Raw genomic sequence first — 22677 nt, forward strand, 5'->3', positions numbered from 1 at the left:
TTCATATTGTATGTCACTAATGTAATGCTCTCTGGAGTCTCTCAATATGCATATTTAAATGATTCACAGATTCAAGGAAGAATTGCAACGTATCCTGGTGATTTTGCTTCCCCATACTTTTTATCTGGCTTCTTATGTCCTATTGCATCCTAGCATCCTATGATTACTTCCTGGGGGAACCTTCTTGGCCTCGTGATGGCCTAAAATATTTAACCCATTCACTTCTGTTATTTCCAGCTGTCATTACATTCTGTATTTAGAGTTTCTCTACCTCCACAATTGGAATTGTTATGGATAACTGGTTCTCACTCTAAGGGAAATAAAAGGGGTGGATATCAAACACTGGAGAAGCTCCATTTTTCCCCTCAGAAAACCTTTTAAAAAATCTCACAATTGATATATCTAGTGCATACTTATATTGGATTATTACATTTTCAATAGTCTTTTAAAAATTTTTCCAAAAATCACACCTTTCATTCTTTACTCACTCAAAACTCCGAAGCTTCCAGTAACTCCTATTGACAATGAAACACAGACCTGGTCATCTCTTTCTAGTTACAACCTTCTGGTCCCTTTGGACAATTCCAAAATATATGATGAGAAAAACTTTGAGGTTCTGCCATTCCTTTGGTTTGATCATTGGGGGAGGGGGTACATACACAGTGAACACATAGAATGGGATGGAAATATGGATGGGCCAAAAACAGCACTCTCTTAAGTCTGAGAATTTGCTGCACAGGCCTGGTATAATTTCAAAAGTTAGCTGATAAAATTTTCCAAGTCAGAAAGTCATTAGGTTGTACAATTGAGAATCTTAAGGTTCTTTTCATACTTCAGCCTTTCAAAATAAGCTGGGTTTTGATGACTGATTTTCAGAAGTTAGTAACAATTTGATTATAAGCATTCTTTAGGCCAGTGGTTGGCAAACTGCGGCTCATGAGCCACATGCGGCTCTTTGGCCCCTTGAGTGTGGCTCTTCCACAAAATACCACAGCCTGGGCGAATCTATTTTGAAGAAGTGGAGTTAGAAGAAGTTTAAGTTTAAAAAATTGGCTCTCAAAAGAAATTTCAATCGTTGTACTGTTGATATTTGGCTCTGTTGACTAATGAGTTTGCCGACCACTGCTTTAGGCCAACTACATTGGGCACTCATTCTAAAAACCATCACCTTCAAAATACTCTATCAGCCTGATCATCAGGATGGCTGTATTTGAAAAGAAGTCATGGAAATTTGAATAGTTTAGTAATAGGTAGAAGGAACTGAACTGAAACTCTTTTCCATATACCCTGATCTTTATAACTTAAGTCATTTTTTTTCTTTTGGCCCTGAGGTTAATTATCCAAAACTGACCATCCTGAGGTGGCCTCCATTATAGCTAGTAGAGTAACTAACCATCCCAATTTCACCTCGGACTGAGTGGGTTCCCTGAATATGGGACTTTGGGAAGTGCTCAGGCAAACAAAGACAAGTTGGCCACCAGTAGATTAATGTAAACAATTATCAAAAGTCCAGGTGCCAAAGGTGTGGAAATAGAGCAAATTTGAATAAAATGGTAAAGGAAAGAAAGTAAGAAGGAATGAGTACATATCATCCTAAATGGGCACAAGTGGCAGGAATGGACAACTATTAGCTCTAAACCTTAGTCCCACTTGACTAGGGAATACAGTTGAAACCTATATGGGGTCCATTCTATCAAGCAAAGCAACAGTTTCCATGAACCTAAAGACTTTTGAGTAGAAATCCCCAGGGGAGCAATCGCTGCCCTATGCTGATTCATTAGCACAGAAAGAAATTTCCAGACCAAGTGGGAATAACAGGGTGTACCCGAGGCTCCCACGAAAAGTAACACATTTGTTAGAAGGTGCTCAGATGAGAAGAACATGAAAAAGATCTCTGTTTTGATGAAGCATCAAGTTGACTATTATAGATACCCATTCACATAAGTGCTAAAATATTTAAGAATTTCAAAAGTAAGTAGCTGTGTGGGAATTATCAATATGAAACATTTTAATAAATATTTATGTTGATGAGTTAAAGAAATATTGCCCCATCATGTAAGAGTTTTACAATCATATTTTCACTACCAAAAGTACAGAGTGGGCTTGCTTCTGCCCAGAACTTCTGAGCAGAATGAGGAAATAGATCCTAGCATTTCTGATTTGGAAAATGAATTAGTTTTATTTGACAATCTGTCATCACAGACTGACTTCTGTACTCATCATTACCTTTTCCTATAGAAAAATCAGCTTGAGTTGATACTATTTTCTCCCATAATCAATAATTCAAATGTAAACAATTCAACCAAGTCTACCTGGTTTGGTTGAGTTTTTTTACTTTGTTCCCTTTGTTTCCACTCCTAATAGAATGGAGTGGTTTATTTTTAACCAAGTTATATACAGCCTGCTTTACTCCAAGGTATACACAAACACTGCACCAAATCAGAGAGAAGAGTGAGGGGAAATGTAGATGGACCTCGTATGCCAGAATGGGTGATAAGTAACACCTTTCCATGGCATTTCTGTAGGATTACCGAGTGAACATTTTTCTGAGACAACAGTGGAATGATTCACGTTTGGCATATAGCGAATACCCTGATGATTCCCTGGACTTGGATCCATCGATGCTGGATTCCATTTGGAAACCAGATTTGTTCTTTGCCAATGAGAAGGGTGCCAATTTCCATGATGTTACCACTGACAACAAATTGCTTCGGATTTCAAAAAATGGCAAAGTGCTTTACAGTATCAGGTAAGCTTCCTTTGACTGCACCTGTTCAGTTCTCCATTTTTCTCCTGGCCTAGAACTGTCTAATTCTGCATGGCAAGATATATGTGAATATTTGACTTTTGTGGTCTCTTGTTTATGTTTTGAATCTTAAAGTTGGTGAGAGGTTCTCATGATCTCAGAAGCGTGATTCTCTCTCTCTCTCTCTCTCTCTCTCTCTCTCTCTCTCTATATATATATATATATATATATATATATATATATTTGGTGGGATGGTGGATGGGTGATGACATTGTGTAAATATCTGCACAAATGTGTTATTGACGAATTCAATATTCAATAAAGGAAGTAGAGCCCTTTAGTTCAATTATAATAGAATATAATGTACAAAGTATCATTTCAAATAATACTGTCATACAATAACATTTAATCCCTCCCCCCCTCCCCCACACACATGGAAATTCAATGCTCACTATGGTCACTGACACCATACTTAGGGCTGGGTGAGTGGAAAACTGGTTCTAATCCCAGCTCTGCTTCTAACTAAACATGTAAACTTGATCTCTAAACTTTTCTTGGGCTTGAGCTTGAGACAGACAATTCCTAAGATCCATTTTAGCCCTTATATCCTATCTAATAAAAGGGTAATGTGCAAATTAACCATCACTCTGTCACAAAGATGGCGGTTCCCATAGCCACAAGATGGCGGCGCCCAGTCTCCTCAGCCCCGCCAGAGTCACCCCATCCTGGAGGGGAGGCCACTGAGAGCGGGCAGTGTGAGCAGCCTGGCAGAATGCTTACTTCATGGCTGTGGCGATGAGGCAAGCATCCCGCCCTGGCCACCAAGGGCCTCTGGGCTGTGGAGAGCCTCTGGGCAGTGGGTGCGGAGCAGCCAGGCCATGCAGAGAGCTACCGGTGCACGAATTCATGTGCTGGGCTACTAGTTCTAATATAATATCCAAAATCTTCATCACTCCAAGCTCAAAATAATCTCTCTTTTCAGAATTCTAATAAAAGTTTCTCTGTGAATTTGTAAAGCTCTTATTTCTTAATATCTCACATTTTGGCTATTTCTATACATGAATATAGCATAAGAACATGGACTTTGGGAATACAACAAATCTAAAATCAAATCCAAGCTTTGCCACTTATTAAGTAACATAACACATATCCCTCAGGTATCTTAACAGTATTTCTGAGTATTATTGTGAGACCGGGTGATATAGAGCAAATTTTTTTTTTTTTTTACTACACAGGGCCAGACAGTATTTTAGCTTTGGGGGCTCGACTGTCTCAATTTTGTCACAACTACTCAACTGTGCCATTGTAGCATTAAAACAGCCATAGACAATACTCAAACAATTGAGTGTAGCTGCATTTCAATAAAACTTTATGTTCAAAACCCTTTGTTCATACTTTGATGACCCCTAATATAGAGTATATAAAAATACTTGCCACCACCCTGGCCAATGGCTAAGTTGATTGAGCATTGTCCTGTGCTTTTAGAGGTTGCTGGTTTGATTCTGGGTCAGGGCACATGTCCAGGTTGTGGGTTCAATCCCTGATCAGGGTGTATATGGAAGGTAACCAATCAATGTTTCTCTCTCCCTCCCTATCCCTTACCCTCTCTCTAAAACCAATAAAAACACATTTAAAAAATACTTGCCATAATACATGACACAGAGGATGTGATCAATAAATAAAATCATGGCTGTTTGTATTTTAAAGTTAACATTCTTTCTAATTAGTACGCTCTTTATATTCAACATATTTGGATTTTGCATCTTCTATAATCCCTCCCAAAGACCTAGACAATGTATTGTATATTAGACTTTCTAATACATTGAACAAGTATTGACATTTTAAAGATCCTTTATAAAATTCTTCCTTTCTCTCCAATATTATTACCCCCCCCCAAAAAAAAGCGGACAGCTAGTGTCTTTGTGAATAATTTCCACAAGTTTACAGACTCATATCATTAAAACTTCATGTCACAATTCTATATACAATTTAGGTTTGTACTATATATTCCATTCTTAACCTAGTAATTTCACAGCTTGATGATGGTTGACAGCCCCGATGCCATGTGGAACAAAAGAGGCTACTCATTTGTAAAAAGTAGCAGTCACTGCTTACACAAAGAACCAGGAAATTCCTTTATTTTATTTTTAAGGAACTTTACTTTTATTCTTATAAAAATTTTTAAGGAAACAAAATATTTCGGATGGCAATGCATTTGGTGTTAAGATGCAGTATTGAGCACAACCGAAGTGGATGTGACCTGATGAAATGGGACATATGTAGAGCGTGGTACAGGGAGGAAGAGTTATAAAAAGCAGCACAGGGCATCAGCTGCTCCAGCTAACCCTCTGGGCTTTGGGTGGCATTTGCTCTAGTAAATACCTAGCATCTTGCACTGCTGAAATAAAACCAGGAATTTTTTTTCTTTTGTTCCATGAAGTCCTTTCTATTCTAGAACTATGAAGAATATAATGTTCCCCAGACCTAGATCCAGAGGCAATTCTTCTATCTTTGGTTCCAACTGTAGCATATTACAGGCTTTGAAATACCTAAAATAGCTTTGGATAGAGTGGAGTTTGTCCTGTGGCTGGCTGGGTTAGTTTTTCCTTCACTGTTTGTATTCTATGAGATTAATGAATAAACTGACCGAGACAGATCCCTACAAACTCCAGATATTAAGATTGGGACTGACCCACTCCTTGAGGGGTGCTTAATCTGAGGGGTAGGTGAAAACTCCATGGTGCTTTCCAAACAATCCTATCTAATGACTGACTCCTTAAATCCACCAAAACACTTTGCACATTTTTTACATTAGGTTATTTAAACTCTTTTATTTTTGTTTGTTTAGAGGAAAACATAACTATCTTTCTAAGGAAGCTATGACCTTTCAAATGTTAAAAATTTCTTCAAGTATGGGTATGACCATAGCAATGTGGTTAAGGAAATACTATTTACCTTCAGTGCCTTCTTAATTGACTTACAAGGTACCTGGGGGCCTTTGTTACCCTCAACTGAAGAAAATTTTCTAAACCATAAATAATTATACGTTTGTCCCTCCACAACAGCACTTCATAGCACCAACATATTGGCTACCCTCATAATGAAACTTTACCTGAACTACAACTTATTCCTTAATAGTGTTGGAGAATATTTGCTTGTTAATCCCTTTTGATGCCATTCATAATTCTAGGTATTGATGATTCAGCCTTCCCAGTAGTACTTGAATTGTATAGAGAACTCTTGGGGATTGACATGCCTTCTCCCTCTAATGGTAGGTTACAGACACCCCTGAGTGTAGGTGGAGTGTAGATTTCTAGAAAGATATCTAATGGTGCTTTCCAAACAATCCTATCTAATGACTGACTCTACCTACACACATACAAGGACAACTTTTTTTCACATAGCCTCCCATCCTTGTCTCATCCTAAGGTCCGATGCAAGAACTTAAAAAGATTCTAGCTTTAGTAACAGAATTATTTTTATGGCATAGGAAAAAAGAACATTCTCTATTTAGATGTCAGAGCTAAAAATAAAATGCACAGTGAACTAAACCCTGTTTAAATGTTACCAATGGTTATACTTTGCTTATTTTACTCTCAGTTTTGATGAGATGTGTAAGTCCATATTTTCTGTTAGAAAGCAGCTATAAAAATCTGTGATTTCTTCTCTCCATGCTTATTTGGATCATGTTTATCTTTATATTCTATAATCCAGGCAAAATTACATTCTCATTTTCCTACTCTATGTCCAAATCCTCATTAGTTTTGTGACTTGTTTTAATGCAGTAATTAATGACTGTAACATAAGCGCCCACATCAGAATTAAGCAGTGAGGTTTCAGAGAAGTGCTGGGAAATGCCATGGAAACCACGATGATTCCATTCTTCCTAGAGGCATGCAAGGCTGGGAAGGTGGGAGGCACTGGCATGCACATACGCTGGTGGATTCAGCAAAAGCTGAACTAAGTGGTGTGGAGGGGGTATTTTTTGAGAGTAGTTTTCAAAAAAGGCATGGCTGACAGTAGAAGTATTAAAGTCTAGAAAGTGGGTTCTGTACATGATAGACTCTCTTAAAGAGCTGAAAAGCTCTGTTGAGCTCATGATTTGGTTCAGAAATACACATACACTCAAGGGCATAATATTGGTTCAAACAGAACGGAGTAAGGGAAAAGAGGAAATTGTGCAAAGAAATACATGGCAGCTGGAATGACCACTTGCCTTTGGTTGTTTACCTGATTGAACTAGCAATAGCAACCAGTAGGTTTTCCTCCTTTTGGAGGCAACTTCCCACTGCATTAACATTCATCAGAGGTTGCTTTGAAAGTAACGGTGCAAATAACAATACCAATAAGGCAGCTCATGACATCAGGAGCTCCACACTTCCACCATTTACTGTATCCTCCAGGCTTATAAAACAGCCTCTATAACCCCATCAGTTTATCATTCTGAGTCTTAGTTTCCTTATCTGTACAATGAGTTTGAACCAGGAGATTAGATGAAGTCTGAGGCTCCTTCTAGATCTATTATAAGTCTGCTAGAGGCCCAGTGCACACATTCATGCACCGGTGGGGTCCCTTGACCTGGCCTGTGGGGATCCGACATCTCCCAAGGGGTCCTGGATTGCGAGAGGGTGGTTCTTGAGTGACACACCTCGGAATCGGGTTCCCTCCTCTCTTCTCCCAATATTATGTCACTTTCTCTCTGTATCTGTTTTGCTTCTTTCATCTCACTTTACCCCTAAGTTTGGCGGTAACTGAGGACTTGTGGGCATTTAGCTGCAAAATGCAATTATTTAGCAAACAGAATTTACTTAGCCTGGGATCTAGTCGGTTTAGGGCAGGACCCTGCTCAATGTCAGGCTCCCACCCAGTCCCTTTTGTCCAGGCAGAGTCCTGTGGCAGTGGGAACCTCCTTCTTCCCACCTGAGCTGCTCCTTCTCCTCCTTCCCTTCCCCGGAGATTGCCCACTGGCGCTACTGTCTTCCCAGAAGGAGGGAAGCTGTGGCTGGTTTCCCAGCCGAGAATGGTAGCAGAAAAATTCGCTGCTTCCGCTGGTAATCGAATGGGCCAGCGCAGGCACCAGATGCTAGAGCCGCAGCGAGTAGGTGTTGCACGTCTCATCATTTAGCTGATCGAGTAGAAAAGTTTCTGTAAGGGCCAGACCCACGACCTCTGCATTAGGCTAGAGGCCCAGTGGGGAGCCAAACCTGAAGTGGGGAGCCAATGGGCTAGAGGCCCAGTGCACGGATTCATGCACTGGTGGGGTACCTCGGCCTGGCCTGTGGGGATCAGGCCAAAACTGGCTCTCCGGCATCCCCCAAGGGGTCCTGAATTGCAAGAGGGTGGTTCTTGAGTGACGCACCCGGGAATTGGGCTCCTTCCTCTCTGGTTCTGGGTGTATCACCCGAGAACGGCAGCTGCCAAGTCATGATAGCTTGGCAGCTCCTGCATTGAGTGTTGCCCCCTGGTGGTCAGTGTGTGTCATAGCTACCGGTTGGACTGTAGAACAGGCAGCCGATTGCTTAGGTTTTTATATATATAGATAACTCAAAATTATCTCCTCCTTCCCAAACCACAAAATTCCTTCTGGATGAGGAAATAAGAATAGGTTCCTCGTATCCCTTAGATCTTGGGAGTCATCAAGAAGAGGTTTTAAATTTAAGGTGCCTATCTCAAACTATTTTTGGATTTTTGAACCTGTTCTCCCAAACTGAATATCCAATTCCTGAGGTGAGGAACCTGATTTTGGAGTGGGTAGCAAAGATTGGACTACCTGCATTTAACATATAGCTTACATAAAGACAGGTACTCAGTACTGGACTCCTTAGTGAGAAATTTTCCAATTAAAATTTAGATAATTTGTACCCTCTTATTTAACCAGTCAGAGTACCCATGAGATATTTTAGAATGTGTTCATGAATTATATGTTTATATACTTTTAGACAATTATACAAAAATGGTTGGCTGAAACAGTTATTACCTGGATATGTAGGCTAAAGGAAATTACAGGGCAGATTTGAGCTAGCAGAATTGAAGGGCTAATCTGCTATTACTCATTATCTGAATTTTCTTGTGGCAGGAAGCCAAAGGAAATTCAGAGGTCCTGGTGAGCCTGCACAACTTATGTTGACATGGGTTTCTCCCTGGTCCAGAGTGCTGCTTTTGAAAGGCTCCCTGGATGGCATTAATCCCAAAATAAACACACTATGGCTCTCATGAGACACATGAATTACTTTAGCACATTCTCATAGCACATAACCCAAAGGAAAGGTGCTCCATTTTAAAATGGGAAAAAAAATTGTCCATCCTCAAAGCTCAGCATATCCTGGCTTGTGGCATTTAAAATTACAAACCAACATCTATCCTGAAGAGGATACAACATTTATCATTGGACAGTCATTGAAAGACAATTAAGGACATATATAATTATGTGAAGTTCCACACACAGCCCACATTCAGATATCTGATTGATCATTTCTTTCAAAGGACAATAAAATAAATGTTTTATTTGATGTTTCATTTTAGATAGTTCTCTCTATTCTTCCTAACCCATACACATGAACATTTCTGTATTCGGTACCTATTACACCCCGCTCAACTCCCCATCCATGCTTAGTTCCAAGCACATGGGTTGCCTTGTCTTGAGTTTCCTTCCTTTGGGAAGCATGTAGCTCATAATAGAAGTGACAGTTGCATCTTCTTTCTGATAATTACTTGGGCCTCCTCTTTAGCTGCTTGTTAAGAATAAACTGAAGAATTATGCCTAATTTTAATGTGTTATCTAATAAAGGATGGGGCATCCTACCATCTAACTAACCAGAACTTTGTTCTTTCTCCAACCTTTGCCACCAGAAACATGGCCACCAACTCTCTGCCAATTACTACAATAGAAGTCTTAATGCACAAAACACCAGCAAAGTAATACAATCTTACTGTCAGCCGTCAGCAAATATAAAGTTACTTTAGTTTTCTTAAAGCCACATTTTCACTGCACAAGTGCTTGTTCTCTTTCTGTTTTGCCAGCAAAATAATCCCAAATAAATTGTTAAGAAAATGCTAAGAGAAAAGCATTGTCTCCTTCTTCACTTCAAGGCCACCATTAAATATCTATAAAATTAGACACATAGTGATCATGGAATGGACAAATCAATCCTCATTATTTTAATATGCAGCTAATAACATTTCAGCTTCATGAATGTTTGGGTGTATAAATAATATTAGAGGTAAAATGACTTTGAAATTTAAAATGTAACTAAAATGGGAGCAGTATTGGTTATTTGAATCTTTGGTAATTTGAGCTCTTCATTCTGGTGGAGTTCACTTTAGCCCTCTCCAATTCAACGCCTCCAAAACATTTTTGTTCAGGAAAAATCAAAGCATTTGGAAAAGTTTTAGCTGCATATTTATTGGTTAGGCTTCAAGTTGAATCTTATCCATATTTGGACTTAATTAACATGGGCCAACCATAGATGTGCAAATTTTCTGAAGGGCACAGATGGGAGAAGATATTGTATTTTTGTCCTTCCCAGGTAGTATTGCTCAATGCATATGGGTATTTTCTGCTATGCCTTTATAATGTTTGCTGAACATGGACCTTCCTTGTTAGCCACTGGCATTTTAGTCAGTGGAGAGGAGTAGAATAGCTAATGAATCAGCAGTGTTGCCATTCATCTTCTCCAAATACCAAGGTCAACAGGGAAAAACAGGTCTTATATTTTCTTATTTGAAATTATCTAAGAGGATAGTCTAACTGTACAGCTAATACCAACTTGGGGCTTAGGTTCAGCCTGAGACAATATTGAAAAAAATAATTTATCTCTGGTGCCATTGCCACACTGCTCTGAACCCTGTTTTCTATCCAGTATCACCCTTCGGTTTGCTATTCTCAGTATCAAAGTCAGCTCTTGGGAATATTAGTAGGGAATCTGGGAATCTATCAACTCATATACACAAAGGAAGAAATTACTAACAGTACTGGAAATATAATTCTCTTCCTAGATTTGCATCTTAATAGTCATGGGGGCTTTTAGTTAAATCTCTATTATATATAGCAGCTAAGAGTTGAAAGGTGTTTGAGCAAGGACATGCACTGTGATCTTCCTGAAGCTCCTAATAATTTACACAGCATGAATTTTCAACCTTTACTTATATGGAAAGCCTTCTTAAGTATAGCCACATCTGTGCCTGTCTATGAGCCAGGTGAACAGCTTAGGGCCAGAGTAAGCAGGACTTGCTCTATGCTTTATATGATGAGTGACTTCAAAAGAACTCATCTAATTACAGAGTTTAAAATTTCATTTCTTGCCTGTCTAGCCAAACTTGTTTTTTGCTTTCATTGGATCAATATTGTTTTGTGGGTACCATGTGTTTTGATTCAGGAACATCAAATGATTATGGAAAGTCATACTTCACTGATTAACCAAAAGGGCTCTCTCAGGATCTAGGCCTGTATGGGTAGATTATCTATTTACCCAATCAGTGTGAGCCTTTATGTAGGCACCACGGGAAAAATTAAAAGTCCTTTTCTTGATTCAGTTCATGTGTCTGATTTACATAATCTGGAAGGATTTTTTGTATATGTGTGTGTCGTTGATCTGTTTGATTTTAATAAAGCAAGTAGTAAATATATGAATATATATGGAAACATGAAGAGAGAATAAATACCTACAAGGAAAAAATTAGAAATCCTTTTTTATCTTAGCCACAAATTCTCCCTCCCCAAGTTTTCTAGCTGTAAGTATTGTTAACAGTTCTCTCTATCTGTCTATCTGTCTATCTTGGAAGGATTCTTTAAATGGAGATTTGAAAACAACTTTAAAAGGTTGAATAAATGCACAAGTGTTGCGATATATTCCTTTAAAATAATATATTAACATATAACATATCTTATTAATATATTGATATTAAACTATGGTCTCCTTCATGAGAGAAACTGTTCTTTCACGTATCTGATATGCATGACACCCAAAAATTGCTGAATGGATGTACTAGATTACAACTCAGGCAGAGTTCTGTTTAACACTAACTCCTCCTCACTAAGGACATGGAACTGGTCCTCCTGTGTATTCTGCCCTCATCCCTGACTAGCACCATAAGCTTTGTAAATTTTCACTTGAGTCTAATCCAATGCATGTTGCAGCCACCTCCCTAACTTCCTCTGAAGTTTCTCCATAGCTGATTTTCTAGTCAGAGATCAGAGACAGTGCCCTGATACACTGCTACCACCGTAAGTAGAGTCCCACTGCCTATCTTTGCACATTCACGTGTGTCAATAGGAATTCTGATTTGGTTTCCTATCTGTGGCACCTGGAAACTGTTCTCCCATCTCTCTTAGCAGCTATCCCAGTTTTCTAGCCACACCCACCATACTCTTGGTTGCCAGTGGACTAACCTTGGTTTCACTGACTTGACTTTACTAGAATGCCTCTCCATTGTGACCTAAGCTCTTGATCAATCCGCCTTGTCATTAACCCTGGGTCCAGTCGCTTTGAAGCCTCCTTGAGCCTAATTGTCTTAGCCCTGGTTTTGAGTAGAAAGTAGTATTTCCTAAGAGAGTGCTAGCGCTACTGAAAAATTGCAGAGCATTTCCTTAACCCTCTTTCCTATTTCAAAATTATCTTCTTTTAGTCTATCATGTAGACCAGTGATTTTCAACCAGTGTGCCACAAGAATCTTTAAAATATGCAATACCTGACTATTTAGTCAGGGGCACTGACCTGTTTTCCCTCAGACTGTCAAATAAAAAAATGTCAACAGCCAATACAACAATGGCTGTCTGGTGTGAATGAATCAAAATTATAACTTTTCTTTGTCAGATCAGTAAAAAAATATGTTTTTTGTTTTTTGTACAGAATTTTAGTAATTAGTTTATGTGTGCCATGAGATGAAAAAGGTTGAAAGTCATTGATCTAGACAGTAAAAAGTCATCCCTTAGAACATGCTTGAAATAGTGCTTTTAATATCTAATCTATATCTATATCTATATCTATATCTATATATCTATAGATATAGATGTGTATTATTGATTTCAGAGAAGAAGGGAGAGGGAAAGAGAGATAGAAACATCAATGATGAGAGAGGATTGGCTGCCTCCTGCACACCCCACACTAGGGATCGAGCCCGCAACCCAAGCATGTGCCCTGACTGGGAATTGAACCGTGTCCTCCTGGTTCATAGGTCCACATTCAACCATAGAGCCACACCAGCTGGGCTGAAACAGTGCTTCTTAAAATGTGCTCCAGAACACCAGCATCAGTGCTACCTGGGCTGCTTATCAAGGGGTCCTGAGAATCTGAATTCCTACCCCAGCCCTCAGATAACACTTATATCCACCAGAGTTTGAAATCCACTGTGTTAAAGGCTATCTTGATCAGACAACCATCCTGGCAGTGCCTTTAATCCACTGACTCCCTAACTTTTCCATCCCTCTTTCCATGTGTGGGTTATATTAATGATGCACTTTTAGCTTGACTTCTAACTTGCCCCCAGGCTAATTTCACATAAGGTCTAGATGGGTTAAGATGACATTCTTATTCAATATTTGATGCATCCAGCAAATCTCTGACATTAGCATGTCACATGGTTCAGAAATTTCAAGGTACAACTGAGAGGAAAGATTCAACAGACCTACATTGTAGAGAAAGGCTGTCCTTATGTTCTTGGGGAAAGAGTGGATTGTGTTCTAGGATGTTGGATGACAAAGCCATATCAGGACAATAAATATCTCACCTATATAACCAGAGTTCCAGAAAGTTCCTAAATTAAGAAGCATTATAACTTGCACTTAAGGCTTCCATCATATTCAAAGTGTGCGAACTCACCTATAAGAGGAAATCCTTTAAGCTGGTCACCTTCACTTAGTTTAGAATCAGATAAATGTTGAACATCATGGGGTTTTGGGTGGAGAATGAGGCCCAGAGATTTAGTCAAGATCAAATAGCTTTTTTCCCCCAAATATTTTTATTGATTTCAGAGAGGAAGGGAGAGGGAGAGAGAGAGATAGAAACATTAATGATGAGAGAGAACCATTGATTGGCTGCCTCCTGCACACCTCCCACTGGAGATTGAGCCCACAACCTGGGCATGTGTCCTGATCAGGAACTGAATCATGATCTCCTGGTTCATAGGACAATATTCAACCACTGAGCCTCGCCAGCCAGGCAAGGTCAAATAGCTCTTTAAGAGTAAGCTGGGTCAACTAACCAGTTCCCTGGATCCATAGTGAATGTATTCTGTGAGGCTGCCGGGGAAGGTTGGAGGGGTTTTTAAAAAGGACAGGTCATGAGAAGTCTGGACACCTGAAGAAAAATTAAAGGGGTATCCCTGAGCAGGTACAAAACAACTAAGGTGCCTGCAATCCACTCTGCTGACTTCACAGACAAGACAGGATGATAAATTAGCAATAGGTTCTTTTACTAAGGAGGAAATGTGGTAGAGAGGAAAATAATAAATGAACTTTGACAACATTTAAAGTTGGGTTCAAATTTAACTCTGTTCACTTACTTGTGACGCTGGGAAAATGGCTAATCTCTTCAATTTGCTTATCTCAAAAACTGTGAAAATACTATCTGCCTTGTGTGATGGTACTCCATGGTTGTAATGAGAGTGCTTGAGCAGATTGTAATTATTAATACTATCATCATCATCATAACATTTTAATATTTTCTTAAGTATTTTAATCCTAAAAGAGCACCATAGGTCCTACCCCCTTTGATTTCCACAAACTGCTGAGGGTTTATAGCATGCTGCATAGAGTGTGCTAAATGCGGTCTCCAAACTAAGATACAATAGCAATATACTCAAGACTGTCTTGTGTTTCCTGAATAAAACATGGAAGCTCCCTATTGTTATTACTTTCCAAATAAGACAGACTACTGTAACCATTAGAATTAACTCTCCCAAAATAGCTCATTGGCAATCTTTGCTTCAGGCAAGCAGATCACTCATTAAAATGTGTATTTCTTTCTGAAAATTTCTTTTCTCTTCAAATGGTTTTCTTTTCCTCAAGAACATTTCCCTTGGGATGGACTCTCAATTCTAATACTACTAAGTTTCTTATGAACTAGTAGTTCCTTTATGAATCAAGGTACCTCTGTCCACCATAATGTTGTAAAGTTAAATAATTCATTTGAATCATTCTAGCAATGTAGAGTCCTGGCCATGGACCCAGCCACCTGACCAAGGCTCAAAGACAGGTGGACGGAGCTTTCTGGCTTTCCTTCAGCTTGATTTGCTTTATTTCTAGTGGGAATCTGTTAGCAACTTACAGAAGAGGCCAGGCAAGTTTTGCTGGCTTCCTGTGCCTGTCTTGTAATTTGGCAACACCCTATGGGCTCTGATGCCCAGACACCTCTCTCCTAAATCCCTAATCCTTTCCCATTTCCGCAGGATAAAAGCCTGAAATTCTCCCGCAGAGCTTTAGAACACTGATTCATTCATTTGTTAAACAAATATTTATTGACTACTTACTCTGTGCCAACCACTGTTTTAGATGGTAAAGAACAAATATGGGACAAGGAATAAATAGGGGACAAATAAGTAAATAAAAATATAATATTTGATTTTAAAAACTTAAAGGAACTGAAATGATTTACAATGTCTGCATCTATTAGTCATTTAAACTTTAAGCAAGATATAAAGCCACGAACTGGTTTTATGATCAAGGATAACTGAATAGGAGAGTAGTAAGGAAGGGAAGTGAAATTTTGGGAGACTTTGTTTTATTCTCTTGCCTTTAAAATGGAAATGTTTGCTCAGCCTCTTACTCTCAGTAAAAGAAGCAGGGCCTCTCTGTAAGGAAACTATATTCCTTCCCTTGTACAAACCGGAGCTTGTATGTTGGCCACAATGACAGTGGGGGGATGTGTGATAATGCTTCAGGAAATGAGTTCTTTAACAAATATCAAATGGGCAGCTTCAGCTCGCTGCTCTCAGGTGCAATGGCCTTAATATTTTAAATTATGAAAAAGAGGAGAGAGCAAATCTGACATGCTGTAGGCAGTGTCTGCCAGCAAACAGTCTGAATCTCAATTAAAATACTTTGTGAGACCCACCAAAAATAGATGGAGATCCAGTGTAAAGCAGATAAAAATTGTTCACATTTTAGTGTAATGCTGTATGTGTCCATCTTACTTGATGCAATTTCTGCATCGGTACAAAATATTAAGTTCATTTTACTCAAGACTACTTTTAAATAAAAGAATAGCTTAAAAAAGAAAAGCAGTGGTGGTTACTTTTGAAGGTTCTTGACTGGGAAGAGAGCACAAGGGAATGTTCTGGGGTGAATGAAATATTCTAAAAGTGGATCTGGGTGCTTGTTAAATAGATGGCTAGAGATATAAAAAGTCATCATGGTACAACTTAATATTTGTATAATTTTACTGTGTCCTATAGTAACTTCAATGAAAAAGGAAGAAAAAGTAAGTAAAGGGCAAGCCCACATTTCAGGCCTGCAGATGTATAGTAAACTAAACATCATAAACTATGGGTTCTGCAGCCTATGAAGGGACTGATTTAGATCTTTACAATTGCTTCCTATTTGCTCAACTGATTACATGATTTAGCAAACCATGGAGCTGTTAACTTGCCTCCTTGTTATTGGCACCCATTGGGTTCCAATACTAAACCCATGTAGAAAGGAAATTAGAAAACAAATAAGGAGAAAGGGAAATACCCGCCAAGTTCTCAGCTGAGCCAAAATTCAGAGACAGTTTCATGCTTGTTGTGAATTTCTCTCAATAGGGTATTCCATGCTGGTAATAGTTTACCCCAAGAATTCTGGATCTCCATAGGATTGTTAGATCTGCCACAAAGGCAGAAACAATTGTGTGTATGGCTTCTGCTCCCTAAATAAATGTAAAAAGTTCACCTCACAAAAGAGTCATATTCAGCAAAGCTATGATTAGGAATATTAAAATTGGAAACAAAATATAGTTGAATTCCAATAGCAAACAAAATATAGTTGAATTCCATGTTGCATGCTTTTAAAACTGTATTTATTTCCACTATTATTACTTTCTAGTTTCTCATAAGAAATTTATAGATTTTTCTGGGTTTGATTCACTTAAATTATGTACATGCTCACTGATTATTTTGTATAATGAACATATTTTTGTTTGATGAAAGTATTTCCTCTTTAAAAAATAGGAAAGAATAAATAGATTCTCCTTGAGTTAATAACAGTTTTAAAAACTCATAGATTCTTTTGTGGTTTTTACCCCTTTACAAAGTGTCAGGTTTTTTTAAATTGATTACTAGAGATTTTCATTTTGATCCTTTTACTCTACTTTTATTTAAAATAGTCCATGGCATTAATCTCAATAAAACTGTGTTTTGCAAAAAATAAAGTCTTCTATGGAAAAAATTGTTAAATATCTATATAATATCTATATCTCTAAATGAAATCCATGACTGACAAAAATTATTGTTCCTGTCTAAAATGTTGTCAGTTGTTGATAACTCAAAAATCTATTTTTTTCCCTTTAGAGACATGGTATTTGTGTTCTCAGAAGCTAGGTAACTTATTTAGCAATGGAGGTAAAATACTGTATGTTTATGGCAAAATTTAAATAATAATAAAAAATATTATAGCAATAGCAGTAGCAGAAGGTTACTGAATAAGGCAGAACTTTTATAATTTTACCTTTCAGGTATTGTTTGAAGACATGTTTAATATGAAAGACATCTTCAAATAACCTACATGTGTCAATATAGATAATGCAGAATAAAGAGTAAAAACAAAACATGAATCATCCTATAAACCAAAAATATCTACTCTTAATATAGTGTTGTGCTTATCTCCAAGAATAAGAATATATTTTTACACAATTGAGGTCACACTGCACTGTTTTGTATCTTGCTTTTCATAATCACTGTTGTATTTTAACTAGTTTGGAGATTGTCAGCATAGATTCTTTGTCTAATCTCACTTCACATCCCAAATCTTTACTTTCTTTGAAGTATATGCCACTACTTTTTTTTCATATTAGATAGAATGTACAAAATGAAACAGAGAAAGAAAAGAGGACCAGTAGGAGAGAGTGAGAATGAGCATGCCAGCAAGGGAGAGTTTCGGTTGTAGTGCCAGAGTCAAAGGGATCTACAGATATAAAAGAGTTCTTAGAGAAAATAAACAGGACTGGAGCAGTGAACTTTAGAATAACAGGGATTCTAGTATTGGTGTTAAATAGAAATAAACATTATTCTATCCTATCCCATCATTTGTTAAGGAGATTAATGTTTATCAAGTTTAAGGTCTTTCTTAGGGGACAGAGATAGTTTGAAGCAATACTGGTAAGGGAACTCAGATATGCTAATTCTCTACCTTCATTTCCTTCTTGAATCACCGAGGTATAGAAAAATTAAAGAGCAATAAGTAAGCACCATCTCACTGAGGACTAAAAAAAGGAAAATGGTAGCCCTGGCTGGTTTGGCTCAGTAGACAGAGCATCAGCTTGTGGACTGAAGGGTTGTAGGTTTGATTCTGGTCAAGGGCACATACCTTGGTTGCAGTCTGGACTCCCAGCCCTAGTCAGGTGCATGTAGGAGGTAACCAGTCGATGTGTCTCTCTCACATCGACATTTCCCTCTCTCTTTGTCTCTCTCTCTCCCTTCCACTTTCTCTAAAAATCAGTGGAAAAAATATCCTCGGGTGAGGATATGAAAGAAAATGAATGAATGAATGAATGAATGAAATGGTGCAAAAGAGATGGTGGCTCAAACAATATCCCGATGATATAAGGCTTGATCATTGCTGGCTGGGAGCTCAGAAAAGTTAAGGAAAAGGGGAAAAGGGAACAGAGAAGCCCTCTTTGGTGCAGAGATGTAAAGACTATGTACAAACCACTATCCTTAAATGTTTTTCTTTCAGCTCAAGGATTACATGCTCCAGATTTGTCAAAATTCTAGAATGAATGCTGCAATATATTGTTAACCCTCACACATAGATTATCAAATGAAAAGACATTCAAGTTAAATTTGCTCATTTGATGGAAGAAGAACCAATGCTCAATCACAACCAAATATGCTTATCACATTCTTTATTATCATTGAAGCAAAGTCCACCTGTCCAAAGTATAAATCTAAAAACAGGATAAACTTCATGTATTTTGGACAGCAGTATGGGTGAGAGCCCATTGTCCTCATTACAGTATTTCTCAGTGCTCTTGCTGATCCTAAAATAAGCTTGTGACTGGTGCCACTAGGGAGGTGGGAGTCAGAGGTTGGAAGATGGGAAATAGAAAGTAAGGGGTTATAGTAAAACTCTACATTATTTTTCAAATTTACCTATATGGTAAATTTAAAAAATAAAAAGCATTGACCTATGTGCGAGCTTAGATTTCATTATTTGAATCAGTCACTTTGCTTTAATATCAAATGTATTTTTGGTTATCAAAAATCAGACCTCACAGATTTAAAACTTACTTTTTTATTTTCTATAACTTTTTTTTTTGCTAAGGCTCACTTTGACCTTATCCTGTCCCATGGACTTGAAGAATTTTCCAATGGATGTCCAGACATGTACAATGCAGCTGGAGAGTTGTAAGTCACTGCTGTTGAAATGACTGCCTCCTTGTTTTAATCAATAACCTGGTTCTTTTAGTGTGTCATTAATTAAGGAGAAAAGACCCATAAGTCTCATTCTCTACCTACCTCCCAAGGTCCTAATGAAAGGGCAAGCAAAAGTGTGTGTGCATGTCTGATTACCTAATAGACAATCTTTCAGAGTAAAATGCCAAATAACTCACCTTCCTCAAAAACAAGCCTGATAGAGTAAGCTATTTTTTGAAATGAAAATGTCTCCTCAGAAAATTAAGATGATTAGTCATTCAATCTCTACAATGAATTGCTCTCTATTCAGAAAATTATATGTCTATCTTATATAGACCATCACCCCAAAAGGAATTTTGGCAGGGGGGGATAATTGATTTGAGGACAAGATACAAGAGAGTCAGAGGAAGATGCAAAACTGAGGGGCCTGAGATGATATGGGATAAGAGGCATGTCCTTTAGATGAGCAGTGGACACATAAAGGCATGGTGAAGAAAGCAGAGAAATGCTATCTACTTAGTCCCCTTTATGCCCCAGCCATGATGACACTGAAATCTTTGACACATGCCATAAGCTGCTAATGCCTCCAAGGTAATGGCATGTTCAGTCAAGAGACATGAATTTTTTTCTGGCTTGCTCTGACAGTTTCTCTGTTTGTAAAATGTAGAGAATAATAAGTCCTACTGACCTATGGGGATGTTAGAAGATTTAATGAGGCAAGGGCAAGGAAATACTTTTAACTTCTTGGTTTAGAAAAATAATAAAAAAGATATCAACTATTATTTTAAAGAGGCAGTGACAGGGTGTCCTTCTGATCATTTAAAATCACCATTGATTTCCCTTGGAACATCCTACAGAAATAAACAAAATAATGAAATGTCTTTGTTTTAAAAAAAAGTTGTCAGGTATAAAATGAGAATTTCTGATTGACAATAAACTTTATGTATTCTTTCCCCCCTATAACCCCTTCTCTTGAGAAGAAAGTTAAGAAAAAATTTTTTTCTTACATAATGATTCCTTCTTCATATCTTCTCTACTGCTCCAAACTCACCCCTGCCTTAGCCCAACACTTAGATTCTCTATAAATCAGCAATCAGAGTTGCCATTTGAGACTCCTCCAAGGCTAAAAAAAACTCCAATTAGTAAATATGGTTGGTCTTTGCAGGACCTAGAAGTAGGAAATCAAAGAAGTAATGAGTTTACCACTAACTTTGAATATGAAGGACAGAAATTACTCTCTACTTTTCTACCCTCATATTACTTCCTCCTTCCCCACTTCTTTAGCTGGTCTGTCTGTCCTAGGCTGGGTTTTCAAGGTGGCTGACAAGACTATTATCATGGTGGCCAGCAAGAAGCTTGCCAGACAAGGATATGGGGTGTTTGATGACCTTCTTTTATTTGTTGGAGACACCCAACTACTCATATAGCATTGTAATAGGGTTGGTCATTCTCTCTGTTGCAATTTCTTGTTTTGTAATCCCTTGCTTTCTATATTATTTTTGGCTTTGAATGGAAAAGTGGTCCAAAGAAAGAGCAAAGTAGATTCTAATTGACATTGCCATTGATTTTGAATAGCTTTGGTGAGTCACTAAGCTGTAGTAAACAATTCTAAGAATCTATAAACTTAATAAACATGCTGAGGTTATTGGATAATCAAAACTTCACATAATATTCTTTGTACTCCTCACTCTAATTTTAGTGTTCAAATATCACAAAGGGAGAGGAGAGAGAAACAACATCTGAAGGAAGAGCAGCCTTCATTTCTGGGGTGCAAAAAGATCCAGAGCACTTTATAGATAATGAACTAGTTAACAAGGAGCTTGGAGACTAAGAACTAACTTTGGTTTAGTAAACTGATAACAATCTTACTTTGGATGGTTCAAGAGTCATATAACAATATGACATTATATATAGGGAACGTTTTACTTCATATTAATCATTGTGATGAGTGGACCCATTTTGCAAGACACTAGAACAAATGAATATGCTTGATTTGCATATTCTGCAACTTCTTCTTAGGTTACCTCTCTCTAGTTTTCCCCACATGCTAAAGTAACTAAGGATTGACCATAAGAACTTTAACATAAGCTTTCTGAAACAAAGCTAATAGACATAGGAGAGGGGCCAAGTTGCCATGGGAATGCTTTAGGCCTATGATGAATTCATTCTCATTTTTTTAAAAAAGTTTTTTTCATTTTAAATACTAAGGCTAGCACCATGAATTGCATTGTCTTATTGGATTGTCACAGACAGAGCTCTTTCAAGTCAAGATAGTCTCCAATAGGTTTTTATATTTGTTTGTTTGCTCTTCAGAAAAATTAATGAAGAAAGCAGAAGAAAATGGACTTTATGGATTCCATTCTTTCATTAAATGGAAATAAATCATTCAGAAATAGCTTGTTGTCTTCAATTTTGTTGGCTACAATGACATGTACTTGTCATGATGATTGCAGCTATTTTATTAAAAAATGTTCTTAAACTGATTGAGCATGTGTCTGCTTTAGACAATTTTCTTGTTTGTTTCTTTACATGGCTAGCTTTTCAAGGTTTCTTGGAAAGATGCATTCTTTTTTTTTCACTGTGATTTGTTTATCTCAGTTGGATACACAATGAATGACCTAATATTTGAGTGGTTAAGTGATGGTCCAGTACAAGTTGCTGAAGGATTGACCCTTCCTCAGTTTATTTTAAAAGAAGAGAAGGAACTCGGCTACTGCACAAAACACTACAACACTGGTAAGTTTTCTTTCAGCTGCTAAACCCAAGTGGGCTCCATCTGCAGCTTGGGTTATATATCCCATCACTTTAATTGCTGCATATTCACCAGGAAAATGGAGCTACAAGGCAAGGGCCTAGACTTGACTCCACCTGTCCCCCCCCCCGCCAAGATAAGATACCAATACCCTCTGGAATAGGTCAGTGAGCACAACAGAAAATTTCTCCAAAACAGAGAGATAAGTAAAGAGATTTGGGAATCTTTTACTGTTCTCTTGCTGACCATCTGCTGTCAAATGAGTCTGGGAACAGGTGTATGGGACCTTGTAAGTGGTGCAGGAAGTGTATAAATTCTGGCCAGTTCCTGGCTTCCACTTTTAACATGGGACCCCCCAAGTCAATTTACACTCTCTGTCTTAGTAGAAGAGAGGAATAATAACATAGGTCGTTGTAAACCCAGAAGCACAGCTGTTGTGCTCTCCGGTACTGAACAATAATAGGAGTTTGGATGAAAATCAGCTGGCAGGAATTCAGCTGGCTCTAAAGACCTGCATTGTCAGTAGTGCTGACAGACACATGGCGGGGGAGGGGGGAGAGAGGAGAATTTGAGTCAGTAGCAACAGTGGGCATCTGTTGTTACCTGGAAGATTATGCCTGCCCAGTCAAGTTGA

The 22677-nt window shown here is 38.1% G+C and overlaps 1 protein-coding gene across 2 annotated transcripts in view; it reads left to right on the forward strand.

Annotated features, from left to right (window-relative positions):
• GLRA2 (glycine receptor alpha 2) overlaps window positions 1-22677 on the forward strand; it is a gene marked incomplete at its 5' end in the record, with an annotated part of 172052 nt that overhangs the window by 46179 nt on the left and 103196 nt on the right. For both annotated transcript variants that reach the window (XM_079764459.1, XM_079764458.1), the window contains 3 exons: window positions 2526-2749; window positions 19200-19282; window positions 21890-22027. In XM_079764459.1, coding sequence (XP_079620585.1) covers window positions 2526-2749; window positions 19200-19282; window positions 21890-22027 — 445 coding nt within the window. The remainder of the gene's footprint in view (window positions 1-2525; window positions 2750-19199; window positions 19283-21889; window positions 22028-22677) is intronic.

Source organism: Cnephaeus nilssonii, assembly GCF_951640355.1.
Source record: "Cnephaeus nilssonii genome assembly, chromosome: X".
NCBI classification, from domain to species: domain Eukaryota; kingdom Metazoa; phylum Chordata; class Mammalia; order Chiroptera; family Vespertilionidae; genus Cnephaeus; species Cnephaeus nilssonii.